The sequence below is a fragment of the Triticum urartu genome, chromosome 3A (assembly GCF_056163025.1).
Source record: "Triticum urartu cultivar PI428250 chromosome 3A, HENAU_Tu73, whole genome shotgun sequence".
NCBI classification, from domain to species: domain Eukaryota; kingdom Viridiplantae; phylum Streptophyta; class Magnoliopsida; order Poales; family Poaceae; genus Triticum; species Triticum urartu.
The window spans coordinates 96,646,360-96,669,771 of NC_141875.1; the positions used below are offsets into that span (position 1 = coordinate 96,646,360).

Here is a 23,412-nt window from a genome sequence, read left to right on the forward strand (position 1 = left end):
CCTTAGCTTATTCAGACTGTTCGATACTGCTTTTGAGTTGTAATAGCCTAGACTTTCATGTTGCCTCTAGTTTCTTCGGTAGTTTCCTGTTCTTTTTCCTGCTCAGTCCTTAGGTGTTGCTGAACTTGTAAAAAACTTGGTTCGCTACTGTGGTTCCGTTGGTCGCGGTGGTTTCTTTAATAGAAATTGGAGGGGAAACCCTCGTTTGCTCAAAAAAAAATTGTACATCAGGGTATTGTATTCTCATAAAAAATAGGGTGTTGTACATCAATAGGCATCGTCTGATGGATAGCAAGAGGATGGGGAATATTACATCAAGAGCCATCATATGATGGCTAGCAAGCGGATGGGGATATGACATCAAGAGACAATGCTAGCAAGCATGTGGGGGATATCGCGTGTGCATATATAGCAAAGAGGTATTGTACATTGAAAACCAACGTCCAGTGGCTAGCAACAAGCTAGGGCAATCGCGTGTGCGTATGAAGCAACGGGGACGTTGGCTAGCAACCAACGACTAGGGTGGGGATATCGCACTGCACCAACGGGGTATTGAACATCAGGAGGCAACGTACGGTGGTGAGTAGCCGACCGGCTGCATGGAGCTATCACATACGCGTGTATTGTACATACGCGGCATCGGGCTCATGTGTATTGAGAGAGGCAGTAGTTGGTGGCACTCTCAAACAGGGTCTTCAATTATCGCGTACGATCGGCAGCATCAGCATCGGGCTCATGTGTATTGAGATTTGGGAGAGAGGCTGTAACGTCCAGTCGCACTCACATACGTACTAGGCGCACATCTCTCGAAATCGATCGATCAGTACCTACTCGATTGCGCATATGAGGGCCTCCAACTACCACGCATGATCGCAACGAGGTTTCTACTCGTGCATACAAGCTCTTCAACTATCACACACAAGTACATCGATTGTTTGAGCTATGTAATGTGAAGTCTTGCACAACAGATTGAGCACGATCGCACAAACTACCTAGCACCTCGCTCGCCCGACCACCCATCGTATACCGAGCAAAGCAGAACTCACCCTAGAAATCATCAAAAAATCATCACCCTTAGTTCTATCTTGATTTTTTTTGTCATTGAAGGCCCAAAGTACGTCATCCAAGTGGGCAGTTGGTCCGTCCATGACAATTTTTTCTATTTTATGTCATAATTATTTGTCATGAAAGTATTTCGTCAACACATTCATGACAAATACATGGTTTCACACTTTTTATCCTAAAACTGCGCCTATAATATGATAAAATATTTCGTTTAGCCCAAAACATTATGGATGTGTCTTTTTGTAATAGTGAATGCTCTATTTTTACTTCCTCCATTCATTATTATTAGGCGTTTTGAATATTTCAATATAGACTAAACATATTGGCTGAAATGAGTGAACAAACATAGTAAAACATGTTTATGTACATCCGATTCAGAAAAAAAAAGTTAAAACATCTTATAATAGTGTAGGGAGGGAGTACTTTTTCTATCTATTCATCTTCAATCATAACAGTACAACAAATGTAGACCACCTAGCCACAACTACAAACACTAGAGCGAACCAATAGCGATCATAGGATGGACTATTAATTAACTACATATGCAACAATTAATCAATACACAATTGTAATCTGTCCAATTGTAATCATAGGGTGTATCTATTCATCTTCAATCATGGCTGCATTCTAGATAGCGATCTTCAATCATGGCTGCATTCTGGATAGCGATCATAGGGTGGACTATTAATTAACTACATATGCAACAATTAATTAATACACAATTGTAATCTGTCTAATTGTATGCTTGCCACAACTATAATTTGCTGTGATTTCTATCAATCCAATTTTAGTACATCCTGCAAAAATAAAATCCAATTTTAGTACTTCCTCTGTTCACTTTTAGGTCTTCTTTAGTTTGGAGGAATTTCATAGGAATTTTAAAGGATAAAATTTTTATAGGATTTTTTTCCTTTAGAGCCTTTTGGTTCATAGAAATAGATTCCTATTCCTACGTAGAATTGGTTCCTATCCTCCATATCTCATAAGAAAATAAAAAATGAACCTAGACTCAATGGAAAAATTCCTTTGATATTAACCAAATAACATCTTGTTTTCTATTCATACTCATAGGATTTGAGATACATGTCATCTCATTTCCTACAAAATTCGTATTCCTATGATAATCCTATCCTATGAACCAAAAGAGGCCTTATAAGGCCTTGTAGACATTTCAAATAACATGCAAAACAGATCAATCTCAGTTGTCTGACACGACTTATAAAAGTGAACAGAGGAAGTACGATAGATTAAATCACCTTTAGATCATTTTCCTAGGCAGTACCGTTTCAAGTATCATAAACTGGGCAGTACTGTTTCAAGTACCGTATAAACTAAATCGGACGTGATCTGCCATATGCAGAGCAATACCGATAATTGGCTTGCTACTGAGTTGTGGCATCGCTCCTTCCTGTGCTACAGTCAAATGGTACCACGAGAGAAGCAAACAACAGTGGTCAACGAGAGAAGCAAACAACAATGGTCAACGAGAGAAGCAAACAACAATGCTCGAATAAAATTCCAACTCTAACCAAGGAAACCAACGGAACGCTGACAGATTGTACGACTCCAAACACAACCATTCACTTTGCATGAACAGTCACATGGTACTAAGCATAAACGTAACTGAAGTTGCCAATGCATAACGTCTGAACCAACAAAGCAGTATCCCCACGTGATTAGCCTAAGACCAGCACGTCAGGATGTGGCGAAGTAGTCGCATCAAGTCAGATTGGAACTAGAGTCCTTCGACCATCCGCCATGCTCCTGGATGATGTGTGCATGAACTATGACTTCATCTTCCTGCTCTAACTGCTTATCCTCTGAAAGAAATAGAGGTATCCCATGTCCTTGGGCAGATCGACCGATGCAGCAACCTTATTGTCGTTGAAGATCGTCCACCTCCCATCTTTGAGGATATGGGCGACATAGTGCCCACAGTGTGTAGAGGTTCCCATGTGGCTCACAAATGCCATCAGCTTGTATCCTAGAAAAAGCATAAATATATGTTAACTGAGCTTCAGGAGTAATGTGATCGACTAAGTTACGAAAAATATTGAAGCCAATGTGTTCACACACTTCTATTAAGATTAAGACGGGCCAGTTTGGGAGATGAAAGTCACCGAGTCTTATACAGATATACTTTTGGGCGTGTACAGATTGAAACTTCATTGAACAAGTATGAAAAACCGACGAACAACAGCTCTTGCAGAATTAGCTCATCCAAGCACCACCACAAACAGGCGTATTTCTTAGGGGAGGGAGAAACTGTTCACTAAGTACCCTATTTAAAACTATTGCACAATAATAATTTGCCAGAGATGGGGAGGCGTGGTGGGGACACAGGCAAACAATAGTTATTTACTTGCAGCAATGACATTAGGTTGTAACCCAGTACTGTTAATCAATTGCATCAGATCATGCGCAAAATAAAGGCAGGCACGAGTGTTTGAGAAACTTACTGCCACTTCCATCTGATATGTTCGAGTCGTCATCTTTTACATTGTTTGTTGAAGAATCAGCAGATACAGAACTAGATGCTTCAAGGTGGCTGAAAACCCACTCCGTGGCTCTCTCAATATTTCCACCCTAATAATACACAACACAGAAAGAGTATCAAGGACATGGCCAAGTTAATTGGCAACACTAGAGAGGAAAATGAAAGGATGATACAGAAATAGGCAAGCGTCAACTTTCCAAAAGAAGGCCAATATTGCTGTCTAATATTTTCATACAAATAATAATTAAAAAACATAATCATCCATTCAAAGGAAGTAATCATAAAAGAGATTCTTACAGAAGCTTTCAAGGCCATTCGAGAAACATCTTCTGGAAAGCCAAAGGAAACAAGGGTTTGAAGACTTGCTTCATCAATAGTGTCTTCTGCAGGCATTGGATCTTGAGATATCGGCTCATTAATATCTGCATAAGTAGACAACAGTTTCAACTATCACAGCTAGAACTCATGCATTAATCATTTCATAATAATGAAAAAAAAGCATTTAACAATGTAACCCATTGCATCTGCATGCCAACCTGGATCCCCCGTGTGTGAGAGGAGCCAATTCATTGCCTCCTCAATTCCTGCATTTGATGTATTAATAGCAGCTTTCTGACAGGCAAAGTAATTGAACCCTATGTTTGCAAGCTGGGATACAATATCCTCGTCGGCAACAGGACGAGCAGGTTCAGCTTTGTTGCCACAAGAAGCTGGAAGATGGTATTGCCAAGTGATCAAAGAAGGGGGTAATAGAGAACACATTCAGAAGGAAAAAAAATACTAACAGCAGACAAACAAACCTCCTTCAGGCAGTAGCTCTTCCCCAGGCTGTACACCATTGCTGCGCATGTGCGATATATCGATTATATCCGGCACATCAATATAAACATCTGAAAGGGAAATAAAATGTCAAGGCTCAAGACATCCAAATATGGACTTATTAAATCATCTAAACCAAATGAAAAAATTGTACAGATCAGGGATACGAGCACCCCAAAACCATCACTTATTCCTAAATTTCAGGCAAGCCATTGAGAACTTACTCAAATCGAGTAACATATGACACCTACCAATTCGAAATTATGACAAGAGTAGGAAATATTACCAAGTTTCTTTGGCACCCATCCTTCTCCCATTACAAACTTACGCATCTGAAGCATCAGGTAATCAGGAAAAGTTTTAAGGCCAGTAGTCCTTCAATGAAATGTATACTCATTATTTCAAGTAATCATAATAAATGAAAAATATTTTGGCAAAAGAAATATCCCAGTTCTTAACAATTACTTGACAGAAATATCAAATAATTATATAATTATAAACATGTAAACTGCATGACAAATACTCCATTAATAAGAATATAAAGAGTACCGCAAATTCAACTTAATTGGCTGTATCTGTCACTACGGTGGGGATTATGACAATGATAATCTCATTTGGCCCAAACAGCTTCATCCTATTTTAGTGTTTGTTCGACCCGCTTTTGATACTTCTGAGGCAAATTTTCTAAAACAGATAAATAAGCACAGTTTGGCAACCGCTAACTGAGCCCAAGTGTTCCCAAAAAAAGACTGGCCTTTTCCATCAGGATATCAATAAAATATATTAACCGCGCACGCATGGACAATGGGATAAGAAAGAACACCAACAGAATTAAGTGCTGCAGTTTGTGCACGTGCATGAGAACTTCGATAAGATGTTGTTGGCAATTACAGATTATAGATTTCATCCATGTGCCAGAACCATGAGTTGGTTGCAAGATTTTTATGGGTTTCAGCTCTAGCCTACCCCAACTTGTTTGGTACTAAAGACTTTGCTGTTGTTGTTGTTGTTGTTGTAAAGATTATAGATTTCAGGATGTGCATACTTAATTGCTGTCGTCTTTGAATTTAATGCAGTGCTGTAAAACTCAGGCACTTCCTCTCCGCCTGAAAAACTTGCTAAGCATGCCTCCAGTGGGACTCTTGGCCTCACGATTTCCTCCTTAGACCTGCCATGGAATGATGGAAACAAAGTGATGCAGAAGAATAAGACATAAATACTTACTATGCAGTTGAGACTGCAGGAAATATGAGTGACTTACACTTCCTTTCCATCCAAGTCCATTGCTGCTTTCTTCTCATGGAACGCTTCTAGCTGCTCTGCACGCCCCACAAATGTCAAGGTTCTATAGTACATTAGATTATATACAAGAAACAAAAGAACAACAACTTTTCAAAGCCACCTTTGTTAGTCGCTTCATGCAATGGTATGCTCAAAGTAAGGAAGTTGTCACAATGTTGATTATAAGAAACTTTCCCAGAGGGGCACTGAACCCGCTCCTCAATGATGAACTTGAAGCCGGTACAAGGATTCAACTCATGGTTTCCAGGGTTTGCCTGATCAACTTTGCCAATAAGATGATGGAAGAACTCAAGGGCATCCTGGAAAGAATAATAAATAATATAATGAAAGTTAAGAACCTAGTTATACTCAAAACTATGGAGGAAAAAAAATTATTTTCTCTACGCCTGAGCTCTTGGCATGCTAGGTTATCCTGATCCCCCCCCCCCCCCCCCCCCACACACACACACGCACACAACACAAGCACTTCAGAGAGTCCGCTATTTGGTGGAATATTATGCATAATTATATAAGAAAAAATAAAAGGTAAAGTAAAGATAAAAATGTCACAAAATAGACAAGGAAATTAAAAGTAAAAGGATACTTCACTTCACCAAAAGATCAATAATAAGTTAAAGAAAAGGGAGAAGATGTGTTTGGTCAATATAGGCATAAAAAGGTTTACCTGTTGCCTCATACTGGAAAATTCAGGATGACTTGCTGCAATTACTGACTTGAACATACGGGGGCGTATTCCTTCTTGTCCCTGTAAATTACCCATAGAACACTAGTTGTATCAACACAAAAGTAGGTTCATGGTATTTGTAAAGCTCTGGCACTAAATAACCATAACAGTTCAGTACAGCTTATAGCGCAGTACAGATCAGCAACCCAGATCGTAAGACTAACACAAAAGTATGATCATACTGGGTGGTTGGGTACTCCCAACACTTTGTATTGCTTAAAGAAAGGGTAAAAAAGTACTCCCTCCATCCCATATGTAGGACGTTTTTGCAAGCTAAAACAGCTTGCAAAAACGTCTTATATTATGGGATGGAGTAGTAGTAGAGTACACAGTTTCACTACGGTGGAGAAAAACATATTTGGGAATTACAAAAGGAACTAATAAACCTGCAATCGTATATTTGTATAAGATAGGACAACAGGATATTTGTCCCTAGGAAGCTCCACCCAATTTAATATGGAACAAAGATAACGCATGACCATTGCTATGCCTATGCAACACTTTCTCAGTTGATGATGTGCTCATCAAGAAGCTCAGAGTAGCACAGTTAAAAAGAGCTCAAAGCTCCATTCCTTTCATTAAATGTGATTCATAACAAAGAGATTGGCGGATGTTAATTAACGTGCAATTCCAGATATTTTATCCAGACTAACCAATGTAACATGTCAATATGGTTTGCCTATCACTCTCCGTTCAAATAAAATCACCACTCACATACAGACCTACTACGTGAGAAATCTAAGAGAGCACCACCCATGCATCCTCAGCCCACAGTCCACATGAATACGAACTGTTATGGGCAGCTATAAACAATAGAAAATCAATATATAACAAAATACTACCTCTTGACTGGGTGCAGAATATTTACCAGAGAGCATACCATGCGCCAACTTTGTCCTAAAAAAGAGAGTGGAGAGGACAAGAACATGGATATTTAGATTAAATTCTTGCACAACAACATAAATCGCTTACCCTTCTAAGTTAAAACAAAAAAACAAATATCACGCCAATGATAATTTCTACAAAAAAACAAATATCACGCCAATGATAATTTCTTACAAGTATGCAGTTCTCTTTCTACAGCATGATGCATGATTGATTCAACATTGCTATCAACTTACAATAGTGACTCCTTAACTAACACCACACTCAGGTGAACATGAAGAGTTTTCAAATTGCCAACAAGTGTCAGCAGAAGAAGAAAAAATGGCTAACCAGTAATTCTGTATGATGGTAGCAATCTAACTGTAGGAATATGATGTTTTCAACAAAGGGAATACATGGCCAAACAACTTTTACATTCAAGATTGCATTTAGCATTAAAAGATAACCAAAATGTGAAAACAATTACCTAACAATAGCGGCACATTCAACAAACACACACATAGGTCATCCGTGAAAACTTACATTTGCATGTTTAAGTCCAACGTTGGATCAGCTTGAGAAATTGCAAACGCAGCTTTCAAGCTCTGCTTCTCAAAGTACCTGAAACAATTAAATGAATAAATGGAAGAGCAGATGCTACTTGAGGTGAAAAGAGGGTCCGGGTGCAACAATATATAAGAGGTCACACAATATCAAGAGGAAGTAGAACCAACCGTGATATAAAGGGATGGGTTGAAAACATAACTTGCATTACTGAAGCCATGTAGCAACTGCAAAAGGAGGAAAGATGTGTCTTACTATACGCAAGTTATAAGAAAAGAAAATGATCTCATACAGTCAAACCGTGATACCTATTTCCAAGGTTTACAAGGCCAGTATAGCCAGGCCCATATAAAGGTTCGGCATCTTTGCCACTTTCTTGTATTCTATTCCAATCAAAATTAGTGTTGTGGTCAAGTTCTCTTTCAGCAGTAGTCATCTCAGTCTGCACACAAAGAAAAGAAAATCACGCATCAAGGAACGGCAATAAATGAATTATATACACCGATGGACCACCAGTTGTACCAACTTTTTGTTTGTCTGTAAAATAACCAGACACTGATCACTTGCTTGGCCAATTATAATAATTCCAAGAGCAAGATGAACTGTCGTAGTTAAAAATCAAACCAGGCAATATCCTAACATTTGTTAGAGGATCAATCCCACAATGCTCTTTGATATAATTCCCTGAATGTTTATAATTCTAATCTGGATTGGCACTTGACATTTAGTACAAGAAATCTAGGGACTGTTTACTTGACAGCTGACTGATTTCCCATTTGGTATCAATCAAAATTTTGCACCAAACAAATAATGACACATTGCACTATCGAATTGACTGGTTCTCAATTCCGTATCAATCAAATTTTTGCATCACACAAACGACTCATGGCATTATCAATTAAAACCCATTTTACATGATTTCAGAAGCTCATTAGAGCCTTGCTTTTCAGAGCTTATAAGGCAAGTATAACGTGTTATAAATCCATTACTGTCGAAATGTTAAAACTACTAACATCCGAATATGCACTTGATTGAACTAGCAACAAACAAAAACATAAAAGCAAAAAGGGAAAAATGAGAGAAACAGAACAAAAACAGAATTCAACTATACAACCAAAAACCACCATCCACGCCAAAGTCTATTACCCAGAGTTAATAAACAAATAATTAGATACCAAAACCACCTGCTGGAAAGTTCATTAACCAAAATCCAAAAAAAAACTGAAAAGTAACATGCGCGGAAAGAGGAGAATCAGAGAGTCAAAAAACTGATCGACGCCGAAAAGAAAATAATTCGACTGAAAATAACAGTTCTGTAAATCTGCAATCAACAGTCAGATAGTATGTTTGCTGTGAACGAATCAATTTGATTTGAACCAAAGAAGAGTAAATTTCCAAAGAATGTAGAGCTAAATTGTCCCAGATAGGTGCCATTACAAAAAGATGACAACTCACCTTTTGGAGTGAAGAAAAATCAATACCAAAATGCGACAAGTGCTGAGCTAATATTGGATCTTCAACGCTATCATCTTCCGGGTATGAGTAAACGTCTGAGCTGTCACAAAAACAAGGTATGAATAGGTACTTTAATACGGAATAAATAGCAAAAGCAATCTCTCATGCCCGGTTTATCTTAAGGAAAAGGTTGCATCAATAATGCTCTCAAGTATACATAAGAGGGTATGCAGGCTGTAACTTTCTAAAGGCAAGAAATTACAAGGAAATGTATATACTACTAAATAAAGATAACAGGCTATGTGGTACATATATGAACCCTGTATCTAAAGGATAGATCGGAAGGGTTTCAAAGAACAATCTGAAACTATTGGACACCAACTAAAACGATGTATCTTTGCTACCAGTTGGAAAATACTCATTCCAGTGTTTTTTTTTTGAACTTTATATGCCTACGAATGCAACTTTAACCATCTTCTTCTCCAACTAAATTTCTATAAAGGTCATAACAGTCATTCCAAAAGCACATTTATGCCAAACCTACTTTATTGTATAATTTTCATACGACTGACCTGGAGATCAAAATTTGTGATTGCATGTTTTGACACGATGACAAATGTATTGTCACCAGAAGATGAGGTATATATAGCAGTAAATAATAAAAATGAGCAAGCCCAAATATGCAAAAGTTTAAGTGTAGCATTACCTGCTCCTTCCAAATCAGCGGTAATTGTTCCAAGCTTCACCGCTAAAGGATATTTAGTCTGCTGGTAGTGTTCAACAGCATGATTATTCCCGCCAGTTCCATCCCAGACCCACCTCCCACAGAGGATCATACCATCAGTTAAATTTAACCAAAGATTCTCAGTTTTGTCACACTTGCTACACTTCCACCCGGTAGGGGGCACAATAACACCATTGTCTAGTTGTTGCAGATCCATAGCATGTGCACTGATTATTTTCTTGTCAGCCACCCAAGAAGCCAGTTGTTGCTTTCTATCAGCACTCTCCGCAAGTATAACTTTATCAACTGCGAGCCTAACCTGCATATTTGTAGTTTGTAGTAGAGTAAAGAACTAAACTAAGTATGGACATGACAACTTCAATCTAATACAACCAGAAAATTACCTTCTCTGGCAAATCAACTGATGGAAATGGGAGAGACAAAAATTCAGGCAAAATAACGATTTCGTAAGTCACATCGTATTCAGGTTCTTGTTCACCAAAACCTCCCTCCACGCCTATCAATTAGGAAGAAGAAAAATATTAGTGAAGTAATTGCTTGAAATGGCAAAAACTTAAACTGACCAGAAATTGGGAACAGGAGACCCATAGTGTGAGCTCATAACTTTATTCTGAAGATCCAAATATATAGACAAGTCTCGTCACAAAGCTGGCACACACAGTCACCAAAGAATGTGTCGCCAAAACTAACAATCAACCAACAGAGACACTTTACATTACAATCTCAAATAAATTTCTAATGCTTATGCCATTCTACAACCAAAAAAAAAAAGCAATCAAATAGCACAAAAGTGCTGCAAGGCAGAGTTCAGCAAAACAGAAACAATATCGAAACACAAGCTTTCTTACACTAAGCTGAGCAGGGTCACCATGCAAATCCAAAATTCACATCACAGGAGAGGTCTTAATCAAACAAAACAAGCCAATGCTAGCACGACCACAGTAAGGCACTTGTAATCATAAGCTGCAACGAAATATCATATCGTGTGTACCTCGCACACTATTCTACACAGTCGAAACCGCTCCAGAATAACACACTGGTGTGAATCCAGAGATAATGTTGTTGTTGTTTCGCCCATCATCATTATTAACAGAGGCAATTGCGTTGTCAATCAAAGCATGGCATTCGCATAGGCCCACAGGCCATGAACGAATAGAAGCAGGAGGCGATACAAACACACGATTCAATTAGCTACAAGGTCTGTCATACCGATGGCGAGCAGGGTTGGCTTCTTCAGCGGGCGATCCGTCTCGTCTGGCTCCGGCTTCCGGCGCTGCACGATGTGGAGGTACACGGGGTTCTCCGACTTCTCGAAGTTCCACGCCACGTGCTCCCTCCCGAACCCCAGGAACGAGTTCATGTCCACGTACAGCCCGCCCTCCGACCTCTGCGACGCGCACAGGCACGGAGATAGGCAATTAGCATCAGACCCTAGCGGCCGCCATCGAGGAGGGGCGTGGAGAGGGAGGGGGCGGGTGGCTTACCGGGGTGTCGAAGGAGACGCAGCACTCGTCCTTGTGGATGCGGTTGGTGGGCTCCGGGATGCGGACCTTGTGGAGGTTCGCGCGGAGGAGATCCATGGCCGCGGGCCGCGGCGGGCGACGGCGGAGCCGGGTTGCGTCTAGGGTTTTGGGGGCGTGGGGGACGGCGAGGCGACGAGATTAGACACGAAATTTGGTTTGGGAGAGGGGAACTTAAGAAGAAGTAGTAGGGGTTAAGTTAAACCGACTCTGCGTTGCGGGCCTGCAATTCTAATTCTGATCTAACGACGTACAGAAACAATACTCTGTTTGTTATTTCAAATTCAACAACATGGCATATATTAGTAAGAGCATCCCAATCAGGTTGAAGACTTTTTAGCTAACATTCTTTTAGGTCTAGCTTATCTGATTTTTGGGATTCTATAATATCTCTGACTTTATCTTTCCCAAATTATAAACGATATGTCTATCATATGAGGAATATAATCATTTTATGTTAAGAAAAAGATCATCCAACAGATAATTAAAAACTTGATGCCCAAAAACGATTATTGGTATGTGGCGGAAGATTCTTGGGCACCATGGGTGGTGTTGCTTTTGCAGGTGATGTAAAATTAATGCCTAGAAACGACCGCTTGAACATGATTCATTGCGCATTTTGAAATTCAAACTCTAAACATTTAAACATTTCAAATAACATAATTATACAGTACTAGGATAGACGGGCATACTACGGAGATACCATTACCATATATCATCACACATGATGATGTCTACAGTACTCATTGAACTTATCATCGTCGTCGAGGTTGAACCCCCCGGGTGGTCTGCCAGAGGGACCAACCTCATGGTCATTGCCGGTAGACGGTTTCAGGTCCTCCTCCTCGTAGAAGCCCTCCATGTTGAGCTCGTCGAACATCTCATCAACTTGATGGAATGTTCGTGATCCATCTCCTTGTCTTCCTTATTCATGCACCCATTATCCCTCTTGGTGAATAATTCAAGCTCCGTTGCCACGAGGCCTGGATTGGCCTCGGCGAACTTCACCATGTACAACGCACCCCTCTTCTCAGCCTTTGGTGCGCCTTGGCCGATGGTGTGCCTTTTCCACACGGAAACAATATGTATAACATGGGCAACGGACTACGCCTCCTCGACCGACTCTACCTTGGGAGAGTTGAGCTCAGCCCGGCTTTGGATGTATGCCACCGCATCGTACATGTGTGTGACAAGCTCAGTGGTCTCCAAAGTGATCTCGATGGCGTAGTGGGCCAATTGTCAACGCTGAACGCTATGGTATGCGTGTGGCGCTTGCGGCAGGGCAGCGAGGCGGAGTTGCACGCAACGGAGCCTGACATGGCAGGAATCCGGCTGAAGCGGTGGGCGAATCCAGCTGTGGAGCATCGTGATCGATAGATTAGGAGAGCGAGGACACTAGATCCGGTGATGGTGGCCGAATTTGGGCGGTAGTTGTTGCGGGCAAAGGCGGGGATGCAACGCTAGGTATGTGAAACTGAAAATAGGGGTGGATGTTGCGGCGTGGGGCGCCCGGAATCAGCAGTATTGCCGGCGAGTGACGACGCAAACTAATGACGGGGAAACTTCCGGGGGCAATTGCGGGTTTGGTGCGTGCGGCGCTACAAATATGCAGCAGTAGTAGGCAAATTTTTGGATTGTCCAAAAAATTGATCACTATTTACAGATACTTCATTTGCCGAAACACTGTTTGAGGCTTAAAAAAAACCCTAAACACCTTTTTTAGGCGTGTCTGTTTTTTCAGCATCGGTTGGAGATGTCTTAATTGTGTCAAATCTTATAAAAAATAAAGTAAACGATACAATAATAAATATAGGTGATTTGAACATATTTTTAGTGATGAATCTAATGGTATTCATTTGAAATATGTGGATCTTATAATATATTGTTATATGAATTGGTCAATGTTACGAAGTTTGACTTAAGACAAAGCTAATATGTAGAGTAAATAAAAACAAGGAAATATTATTACCTGTACTTCCTATAGACAGATTTTTAACTAAAAAATCCACCAAAAAGCCAAAGAAAAACATGGCAAACTGATACACAACGCATACAAGTTTCCCCAATCCCCGAAAAAAGAAGTGGCTCCCCGATCCAGAAGCTAAAGCCCCCCAACGAACAGTCTATCTACATGTAACCGCCCCGAGATGGCGAGATGACGATCGTACATTACCTCTGACGTAGCTCCACAAGAACCGGATCAATCCCTGCAAAATTGCCCACAGAGCTCGGAACATAACCGGGAGAGCTAGCAGCCTAGCACAATCTATCCAATCACCAATCCAATCTGCTCAAGGCCACTAGCCGTCTAGCCCAACGGAGGCGTCACCCTTGGCACACACTCAGAATTCCCTCTCGTCAGGTACTCCCTCGATCACCTCTCCCCCGTACTTCGTTCCTCTCCCGCCGTGTTGTGATTTTTTTCAGATCTGTCAACCCACCATAGAGTGCGACGGTGTGAGAATTGGGATGGGGTAATGTAGCATCAAGCGCACCGCGGCCAGAAATATTCCTTCCGTGTAGGTTGTGGTACCGCATCAACAGATCATTTCCCCTTTTCCTAGGCTTTGAAGCATCCACACTAGGATAAGTTTGGCATCCAAGACTGCAGCCGAATCCACCACCACAAATTGCAGAAATCTCACGACAAACCACACCAACAGCTCCTACTGTAAAATCAACTGCCCACGAAAATCACGCGCTATCACGTAGTAACTAGCATTTCCACCTGATCATCGACTAACCCGCATCCATCATTCAGTGCCGCAGCACTTTCGGACCGCAACCATCTCAGAGACCAGAGATGCAACTCAGATACATTTCAGAGACCAGCGATGCATATGCCGGTGTCCAAACTCAGATATATTTAACTGCTGATGTTCTATACAATGCCAAGGCTTATACTTCCACCTACCATATATGTTCAGTTCAGCAGCATGCTGCATGCATAACTAGAGACTGTCATGCTCCTGTCCTCTCCAGCATGTCCCAGAGCTCTAGAGACTGCAGTGTTGGACATGAAACATTTGTAAGTGGACAGACTGAATATCTTGGGAGGAAAATTGAACGATCCTTTCTGTTCTTATAATCAATTAAAAAATTATCTTAGGAGGAAATCCAATGATCCTTTCTATTCTTATATGATCATTAAAAAAAGTATCTTACGAGGAAAATCGAATGATACTGTCTATTCTTATAATCATTAAGAATTTAAGATCAAAGGCATTTCACAACAGCGAGACCTGACGATACTTTTCTGCCACATAGTAATGTTGTGCATCCACATACATACAGCCATGCTTGTATCAGAAGGATGAGAATTTCGATCCTAAAAAATGGTCGAGAATTTCCTTGTGGTTTCTATCAAGATATAAAATTATCATAAATGGCAGTGCTAGGGTACATCTGAGCAAGCATAACGTAACAGCCAGATGATCATGTGGTCATGCAACTTCCAGACTGACAAAGAGCTGATGGTAATGGTACTGGATATCCGTTAAGAATATTCTTAAGTACTTGCAAAGAATATCCTTAAGTACTCTCTGGTCTGTAATTCAAACGTTGGCTCTTTTTGGTCGCTCTTTGATCCCGAGAGGTTCGCAACTGGTTGAGGAAGAATAGTTGAGAATTTTCACTTTGACCACTCAATTGGTTAGTTGATTTCAGGTTTCGAGCACAAAGTCAAAGCAATCACTGCTTATAAGTGCTTTCAACACTGTCTCATTCGAAAAGCTACAATTGATCTTGTGCACATGTAGGGTGCTAGAGACATTTTTAACCAAGGAATGAACATCATGTGCTAATGTGAGAGATCAAAACACTATTTCTTTGTGTATGTAAATAGCATGCGGCCGCTTTCCGCTCTCTCTTTTTTTTCAAACAGAATTTCCTTTGATGTCAGAACTAAGACCTCTAATGCTCGAGAAAAATTCATTTCCGGTTTTTGTGATATCCATGGTAGGTTAGGTAGATTGAAAGAAGATGGAGGTAGCACACCAGGCTCAAACAATTAGGCAGTCCTGAAGGTGGCAAGGAGGGAAGGAGCCCATTGAGATGATAGGCAAGGTTCGGCAACGACATAAAGGTAGCAATCCAGTTCAACAGTTCATTATAACAAATTATGACACGCTAGATGTCAAATGCAGAAACAAAACAAACAAAGGTTAGATTGGGGGGGGGGGGGGGGGGGTTCAAAGAGGCCGTGCGACCACCACAAACCAAATGCATAATCCGATGAAGGCAAATGAATATTTCAACTCATATTTCCTACTAACTTCCAACATACATTTGGGTAACTGTGTCATACATCTCCATCCCTATCTCGTGCCAAACAATTTTCAGTTTCAAAATTTTCACTTGGCAGAAGAAGTGTTGTAGCCTACAGCCGACAAAATTATTTTTTTTCGAAACGGATCAGCCGACAAAATTATTGATTTTTCCGCATTCACTTATAGTTGGACCAGTACTCGGAGACGAGCTTAAAGAATGACGAGTCCTCATTTTCCATCAGCCTCGATGGCCTGTCGTACTCTATAAGCTTACCTGCAACAAAGAAGTTATTTTGTCCATTGGTAAATATATATCCCCGGCATAATTTTAGTAGCGCGTAGAGGCAGATGCTTATACCGTAGGAAAGAACCATGACCATATCACTGTCTGTGACGGTGGGAACCCTGTGTGCTATGGTGATCACCGTGCACCCTGAGAACTCCTGCTTGATGACCCTCTGCAGGATGGCGTCGGTGGCCGAGTCGATCGACGCCGTCGCCTCGTCGAGGACCAGGATCCTGTTCCTGCTGAGGAGGACGCGCGCGAGGCAGAAGAGCTGCCGTTGCCCCGCGCTCCAGTTCTCTCCGTCATCGCTCACTGAAGATGCAAAGACAAGCCTATCACATTTCGGGCATGCTTCATTTCATACAGTAGTAAGTACTTTAGGACTAAAGATCATTGTCTCACCTGGTGCCTCAAGAAGTTCAGGAAGGACACTGATCGTCTTCTTCAACTGGCACTTATCCAATGCCTGTGAAAGACCAGCGTGTCAGGATCAGGATCAGCAAATGTGTCCCCAACAAAGACCGATGGTAGTAGGTGAAAATACTGGAACTGATGTAGATTTCAGAATATGGTAAATTGTGGCTAGACCTCCCAGATATCCTGATCTGTATACAGGCCCAGAGGATCGACGTTGCTCCGTACGCTGCCCCTGAAAAGCGTTGGCTCCTGAGGAATGATGCTGAGTTTCATCCTAAGGTCCTTCAGTCCTATGGTGCAAATGTCGACATCGTCGATGAGAATTCGCCCGCCGGAGGGGTCGATGAGGCGGAACAACGCGCTCAGGAGAGTGGTCTTCCCGCTCCCGGTTCTTCCAACAACTCCAATCTTGTTTCCAGCTGCAAATGTGCAAGTGATCCCGCGCAAAACCGTAGGCGCATTTTCGCGATACTTGACCTGAAAAACATGGTATGACACTTTAGAATGTCAGATGAATGAGCTGGTTGTCTCTTGAGTTTCAGTTTCTTACTCTCAAGTTCTCCAGATTTATCTTTCCTTCAGATGGCCATGAAGGAGCAGGCCTTCTGTCACTGATGATAGCCGGAGGCTCAGATGGTAGATTCATGAACTGTTTGATTCTCTCCACTGATATCATATAATTCTCCAGATTTGAGTAGAATCGTGTCAAGAACACTTGCGCAGAAGAAAGCGTCAAGGCATATGAGAGGCATAGCCCAAGAAATCCTGAAAAAAATGCCAAGGGAAGACTTGAGTGGCACACCATATTTCTGCACATTATATGAAGTACTCAGCCCTGAATAATATTCACCTGGAGCAACTGATCCTGCCGGTAGCATAACGAGAAGAATGGACGATGTAACAATGACCAAGATTTGCATCGCCTCGACACGCAGAAGCACCCACTCTAGCGCTGCATTTGTGTAGAAGAACATTGTCGCATCCATGTCGATGAGCTGAAGATTTTTCTGAATGAACCTATTTGTCGCCGCAAAGGCCCTTATGGTGACCACTCCGAGCATCGATTCAGCGGCATAGTTCATCACGGGCGCCTTTGTGGTACCGTTGATCCTCACCAACTCTCTGGCGGAGGCAATGTAGTATCTCTGCAACAACAGTAGCATTGTTCACACATTGGATCTGCTGCACAAGAAGATGAATGCAGGGTTCTTTCATGGTGCTCACCTGAATGTACAGAACACCAATTACAGCAGGCACGGCAACCAGAACGACTTGCCATGTAACCATGATCATTACCACCACGGTTGCCGCCACCTCAACCGTGCCGGATATCACAAAGGTCATCGTAAACGGGATGTCGAAGTCCAAGATGCACAAATCCGACGAAGCCTGCATAAAAATGCACAATTAACGGTGCACAAACTCAGACTGCAAATCTGCAGTAACATCGGCATATACAAGTATGGCTGAAAAAGTTGTGTTAATATGTACACATACCCGGGTCATGATCCTCCCGGTCGGGGTAGAGTCGAAGAACAGCATGGGGGCCTTGAACACAGAATCCATGAAACCGGAGAAGAACTCCCTCGACGCCTTGAGGCCGAAGTGAGCGGCAACAAGGCTCCTCACGTAGGCAAACAGGCAGCTGGCGGTCGTCATCACCGCGTAGACTCCGACGACGATCCCGACGCTGAACCGACGGCTCTGGATCGTCGCCGCGAGCCAGTAAGTCGCGAGGTATTGCAGGGCGACGAACACGCACTGTGTGAGTACTATGAGGACGAGGAGGAACCAGCCCCTGGACACTGACACGTAGTCCTTGTATGTTTTCAGCCCGGCTCCTCCCAGCTCCCTCTCCTCCTCCTGTGTCAGCTGGACCGACGGCAGGTTGCCGGTGGAGATCTCCGCGTCGCTGCCCTGCTGCTGGAGCCTTGGCTGTTGGTACTGAACCATGGCTCCTTCGTTGGATACATTGGAGTCCAACGTTGTTTTTGAGTCCTGGTGAGCGTTGACAAGCTGCTCGAACGCCGTGCCGAACTGCAGGAGCTCCTCGTAGGTTCCCTCCTGCGTTATCTCGCCCTTCTCCATGACCTAACATGAACAAGATGGTGACTGTCAGACAGTGCCATCTATGGTGGTAAGTTTTGTGCAGACAGACAGAGAGGAAACCTACCAAAATCCTGTCAACCTTGGAGAGGAACTCAACTTGATGCGTTACGAGAATGACCGTCTTGTCCTCGAGCGCCGCCATGACACAATCCTGCAACGACAAAGTGGCTGTCACGTCCATGAAAACGATCTGTAACCGTGGCATTGGCAATGAGGTTTGAGAAGGAGAAGAGTCTTCCTGACATTGAAGAGGGTGGCGGCGGTGTGCGCGTCGACGGCGCTGAAAGGGTCGTCGAGGAGGTAGACGTCGGCGTCGCTGTAGACGGCCCTTGCGAGCTGGATCCTCTGCTTCTGCCCGCCGCTCATGTTGAGGCCCCTCTGCCCGATCTCCGTCAGGTCGCCGTGCGGGAAGTTCTCCATGTCCTTGTCCAGCGCGCAGCACTTGAGGGCCCTCTCGTACTCCGAACTCCTCATCGGCCTCCCGAAGAGGATGTTGTCGCGCACCGTACCGCTCTGGATCCACGACGTCTGGGACACATAGGCCACCGAGCCACTCACGGCCACCTGAATGAAGAAGATGAAAAATACATGTCAGAGAACATCGGTATGTGCAAGGAAATTGGTTCAATGCACGTACTGATCCGGACATTCTTGGGATCTCGCCGAGCGTCGCGCACAGCAACGACGATTTTCCAGCGCCGACAGGCCCGCAGACGGCGATCTTCTGCCCGTGCGTGGCGGTGATGTTGATGTCTTTCAGGGTTGCGGTGCCCTTGCTGGGCTCCCAGCTGAAGACGCCGTGGTGCACGTCCAGGCAGCTCCTGTCGGACGCCGGTGCCCTGTCCACGGCGTCGTCTTGGAACTCATCCTCGGTGAGGAACTTCCCGATGCGGTCCAGCGACACCTTGACCTGGATCATGACGGACATCACCTCGGGCAGCATCCTCATGGGCTCCGACACGACGCGCATGGTGGCGAGGACGGTGAACACCACGCCGGCGTCCAGGGGCGCGCTCTGGACCGCGGCCGTGCCCGCCAAGACCACGGCGGAGATCACCGTCGGCGACACCCAGTAGAGCGCGCTGCCGTAGGCCTTCTTGAGCTGCGTCTCGCCGAGCCACCGCACCTCGGCGTCGCGCAGCCGCTGCACCGTGGCCCTGAACTTGTCCTCCCACGACTGCAGCTTCACGATCTTCATGCTGTGCAGCACCTCCGCCGTGGCGCGCTGCCGCTCGTCCTGCGCCTGCATGAACCTCGACTGGTACTGCTGCAGCATCCTGGCGAAAGGCACGTTGAGCACGCCGCAGATGGCCACGGGGGCCAGCGCGGGGAGCGCGCCGGCGCCCACGATCCAGAACAGGAGCGCGATGGCGAGGACGAGCTGCACCGGCATGCTCCATCCCAGGTGCAGCCAGTACGGGAACTCGCCCAGCCGGTACGCGTCCACGGCGATGTAGTTGGCGATCTCGCCGGACGAGTGCCGCCCCCGCCCCTCGCTGGACAGCCGCAGCTGCTTCTCGAAGACGGCGGCCATGAGGGCGGAGCGCATGCGCATGCCCAGCCGCCTCGACCCGAAGAACCAGTGCCTCTGCGACAGCGACTCCACCAGCTTCATGGCCAGAAGGCCGGCGACGAGCGCGGCCCCGGTGCCAAGATCCCGCTCCTTCTCCTGCCGATCGGAGTACGACACGAAGCAGTACAGCATCACCGGCGACGCGGCGAAGGACAGTGTGCGTAGCAGCGTGTAGAGCGCCGTCAGGAGCAGCTCCTTCTTGTGGCACTCGGCGAGCACCCGGAGCACGAGGTTGCTCGTTTTATGCGACTCCCCCCTCCGTCGATGCCACTCGCCGAGGAACTTACGGCACGCCTCCGCCGCCGCGTCGTCGGCGTCGAGCGGCGGGATGTCGCCGAGGCCCAGCGGCTTGGAGTACCCAAGGCGCAGGAGCGAGTCCATCCACGTGAACGTCAGGCGGCTGAAGAACCCGGCCTCGCCGAACGCCGCCCGCCTCTCCCCGCCCCCCGCCGCAAGGAGAGGCTCGGACTCCGCGCCGCCTCCATCGCCGGCGGCGAGGCTTCTGTAAACTCGGATCGCGCTCAGCAGAAGCAAGAAGCCCACGGCCCACGACATCACGTCAAGAACTCCCAGATTTCCACCCGTCACAGTCTTCTCCAAACAGTTGGCCGTGATGAGAACAGCGTCCACCGCCCACCACGCCACCGCCAGAGCTCCGGAGAGCCTCGTCGGACGGACGACCAAGGAGACCGACAAGGACACCCACACAAAGCCTCTAACGAAGAAGAGCAGTGCTCCGTGGGGAGAGGAGCCCCATGCTCCCAGTCCCAGGCAGACGCACGCAATGCCAAGAAGCGCGCAGCAGGGGGAAGCCACAGCGCACGGAAATGGAAGCTCTCTCGCCCTGACGACCCTGAACTCCCTCTTGCAAGCGGCGATCAGCAGGCTCGAGACATAGACGGCCAAGAGAAGAAGGTTCACGAGATCGATTAGCATCGTCTGGCTGATGAAACACAGGGAACCCAGCTCCAGAGCGAGATCTCCTCCTCCTTGGCCTTGGCAGGCTGCTGATGATGCAAGCAAATACTCCGGTGTTCTACCTGCAACCATCGTAAACTGTGAGATATCACAGGCATGGAGGAACTCTAGGGAATGAGATCATGGCACGAAACTAATGGAGGCGAGATTTGGCGGAGATCGAGGGCTGGCGTTGACTACCTCGCTCCATTCGCCGCTTCCTCGAGAATAAGCTTGAGCTTCACGAGGATTCGAGGAACCAAACAAAGATAAAAATGATTTTGTCCTGCGTGTCGGAGGTTGCAGGGAGGAGGTGGAGTTTTATGAATCGTGTTCCCTGCTTCAGCACTAGTACTATGTCAGTGGCGCCGTGCTAACTGCCACGCTGGTCCCACTGGATCCACTCCACTGGTAAGTGAGCGGCCGCGAAGATATTGTGGACGAAGGTTTGGTTGGTTGGACGTGCAGACTCAGCACGGCAGCGACGAACAAGACAAATGACAAGCGACGGAAAGGAAAGGAAAACAAGCGGCAAGACAAACAAGACGCGAGCTATTCTTTTGTTTTTTGCTTCGGAAAAGAGAGGAGTGGTTGGCAGTAAGCAAACGGGAAAACGCTTCGTGTGGGAGATGGCTGCGGCGGACGATCTACAAGCCTAGCCTAGCCGCCACTCATGTTCTCACTCTCTCGCCACGTCACCGGGGAAAGCGTGCGCGACGCCGTCGACGGCGAGGTCCTGTTCGTGGAGGGCCCCGGTGAGCTGTTGTGCATCTAGGTTAGGGGTTGTGTGAATGTGCTGCGGTGGTCTTCGGCTGGCAGTGGCAACCTTTGACAGAGGCGTGCCCGACCTCAAACCCGGATCTGGCGCGCAACGGTGTGGGCGACTTGGTTTAGGTTTTCTTTAGGGAGTTTATGAGCATAATTGGTTTGCTATCAATATTTGGCTTGCCAAATGTTGGCACTGCCAACTATTGGCAATACCAAGACTTGCCAACTATTGGCAACTTTATGTGAGAGAGACAAAACAACTCATAGCCAATCAAGTAGTTGCCAATATTTGGCACAATGCCAAACATTGGCATGCCAATTTTTGGCAGCAAACCAATTATGCTCTATGTGTCTGGTTTGGGGCGGCGAGGCGGCGGCACCTTCCCCGTCTAGGAATTAATGTTCTCTCCGCATATTCCAGTCTCGTTTGGTGTGCTTATGGTCAGTTGGAGGGATTGTGGAGCCATGTCTCCTATGGGTCTTTCGGAATTTGGTCGTTCTAGTTTTTTGTGGATCTGTCTGAATTCGACTGGTTTTGTGGTCTTTAGAGTTTCTACATGCCCCTATCGACGTTTTCTTTTCCGGGGAAGCGATTTGCTTCACATATCGTGATCGTTGGTGTTTACAGGTCCACATGGATGACTTCCCGGCTACTGCTTCTACAAGCTCCCAAGTTTAGAAAAATTTGCTCCACTGGGCCTTAGAGGTGGCATCGAGCTATGCTCACGGTATGTCGCCGATGGATTGGAGGAAGAAGAATTTGTCACCTAAAAGATTTCAAAGTAATTTATTTGTGCGGGCGTGCTTGTAAGGACCTTGAGAAGTAAATTAACTAATTGACTGACTCGGTCTACATGTTACACTTGTTGGGCCCCCAAGGGTGGGAGTTTGTGACAAGAAGCAAACTTTTCCCTCGGTGAGAAACTAAGGTATCAATCTGCGAAGGTGCAAGAAACTGAAGGAAATATGCCCTAGAGGCAATAATAAAGTTATTATTTATTTCCTTATAATCATGATAAATGTTTATTATTCATGCTGGAATTGTATTAACCGGAAACATAATACATGTGTGAATACATAGACAAACAAAGTGTCACTAGTATGCCTCTACTTGACTAGCTCGTTAATCAAAGATGGTTATGTTTCCTGACCATGAACAATGAGTTGTTATTTGATTAACGAGGTCACATCATTAGTTGAATGATCTGATTGACATGACCCATTCCATTAGCTTAGCACCCGATCGTTTAGTATGTTGCTATTGCTTTCTTCATGACTTATACATGTTCCTATGACTATGAAATTATGCAACTCCCGTTTACCGGAGGAACACTTTGGGTGCTACCAAACGTCACAACGTAACTGGGTGATTATAAAGGAGCATTACAGGTGTCTCCAAAGATAGATGTTGGGTTGGCGTATTTCGAGATTAGGATTTGTCACTCCGATTGTCGGAGAGGTATCTCTGGGCCCTCTCGG

At 44.8% G+C, this 23,412-nt stretch overlaps 2 protein-coding genes across 2 annotated transcripts; both read right to left on the reverse strand.

Annotated features, from left to right (window-relative positions):
• Positions 1-2,554: 2,554 nt before the first annotated feature.
• Positions 2,555-11,733, reverse strand: UBP14 (ubiquitin-specific protease 14). The gene is made up of 19 exons (XM_048707215.2): positions 11,520-11,733; positions 11,245-11,422; positions 10,419-10,531; positions 9,997-10,333; positions 9,291-9,385; positions 8,144-8,277; positions 8,006-8,062; positions 7,815-7,892; positions 7,250-7,304; positions 6,348-6,428; positions 5,784-5,982; positions 5,643-5,700; positions 5,427-5,549; positions 4,668-4,756; positions 4,363-4,452; positions 4,099-4,272; positions 3,860-3,984; positions 3,525-3,651; positions 2,555-3,049 (listed from the first exon to the last, which is right to left on the reverse strand). The coding sequence occupies exons 1-19, from the start codon at positions 11,613-11,615 to the stop codon at positions 2,871-2,873; spliced, it is 2,388 nt and encodes a 795-aa protein (XP_048563172.1). The 5' UTR covers positions 11,616-11,733; the 3' UTR covers positions 2,555-2,870.
• A 4,056-nt stretch (positions 11,734-15,789) lies between these two features.
• Positions 15,790-21,532, reverse strand: LOC125543059 (ABC transporter C family member 8). Its single transcript, XM_048706306.2, has 12 exons — positions 21,367-21,532; positions 19,273-21,248; positions 18,879-19,199; positions 18,700-18,786; positions 18,024-18,617; positions 17,751-17,915; positions 17,377-17,671; positions 17,077-17,291; positions 16,698-17,003; positions 16,512-16,575; positions 16,182-16,421; positions 15,790-16,097 (listed from the first exon to the last, which is right to left on the reverse strand). The coding sequence occupies exons 1-12, from the start codon at positions 21,374-21,376 to the stop codon at positions 16,000-16,002; spliced, it is 4,371 nt and encodes a 1,456-aa protein (XP_048562263.2). The 5' UTR covers positions 21,377-21,532; the 3' UTR covers positions 15,790-15,999.
• Between the last annotated feature and the right edge of the window lie 1,880 nt (positions 21,533-23,412).

Coding starts and splice junctions, on each gene's coding strand:
- UBP14 (XM_048707215.2), bottom strand. CDS start 11,615: ATGGATCTCCTCCGCGCGAACCTCCACAAGGTCCGCATCCCGGAGCCC. Junction 5,983..6,347: donor TTTCCAGTATGAGGCAACAG/GTAAACCTTTTT, acceptor TATTCTTTCCAG/GATGCCCTTGAGTTCTTCCA. Junction 3,652..3,859: donor GAATGGCCTTGAAAGCTTCT/GTAAGAATCTCT, acceptor GTGTATTATTAG/GGTGGAAATATTGAGAGAGC.
- LOC125543059 (XM_048706306.2), bottom strand. Junction 18,787..18,878: donor CCGCCGCCACCCTCTTCAAT/GTCAGGAAGACT, acceptor TTGTCGTTGCAG/GATTGTGTCATGGCGGCGCT. Junction 17,916..18,023: donor CCGGGAGGATCATGACCCGG/GTATGTGTACAT, acceptor ATTTTTATGCAG/GCTTCGTCGGATTTGTGCAT.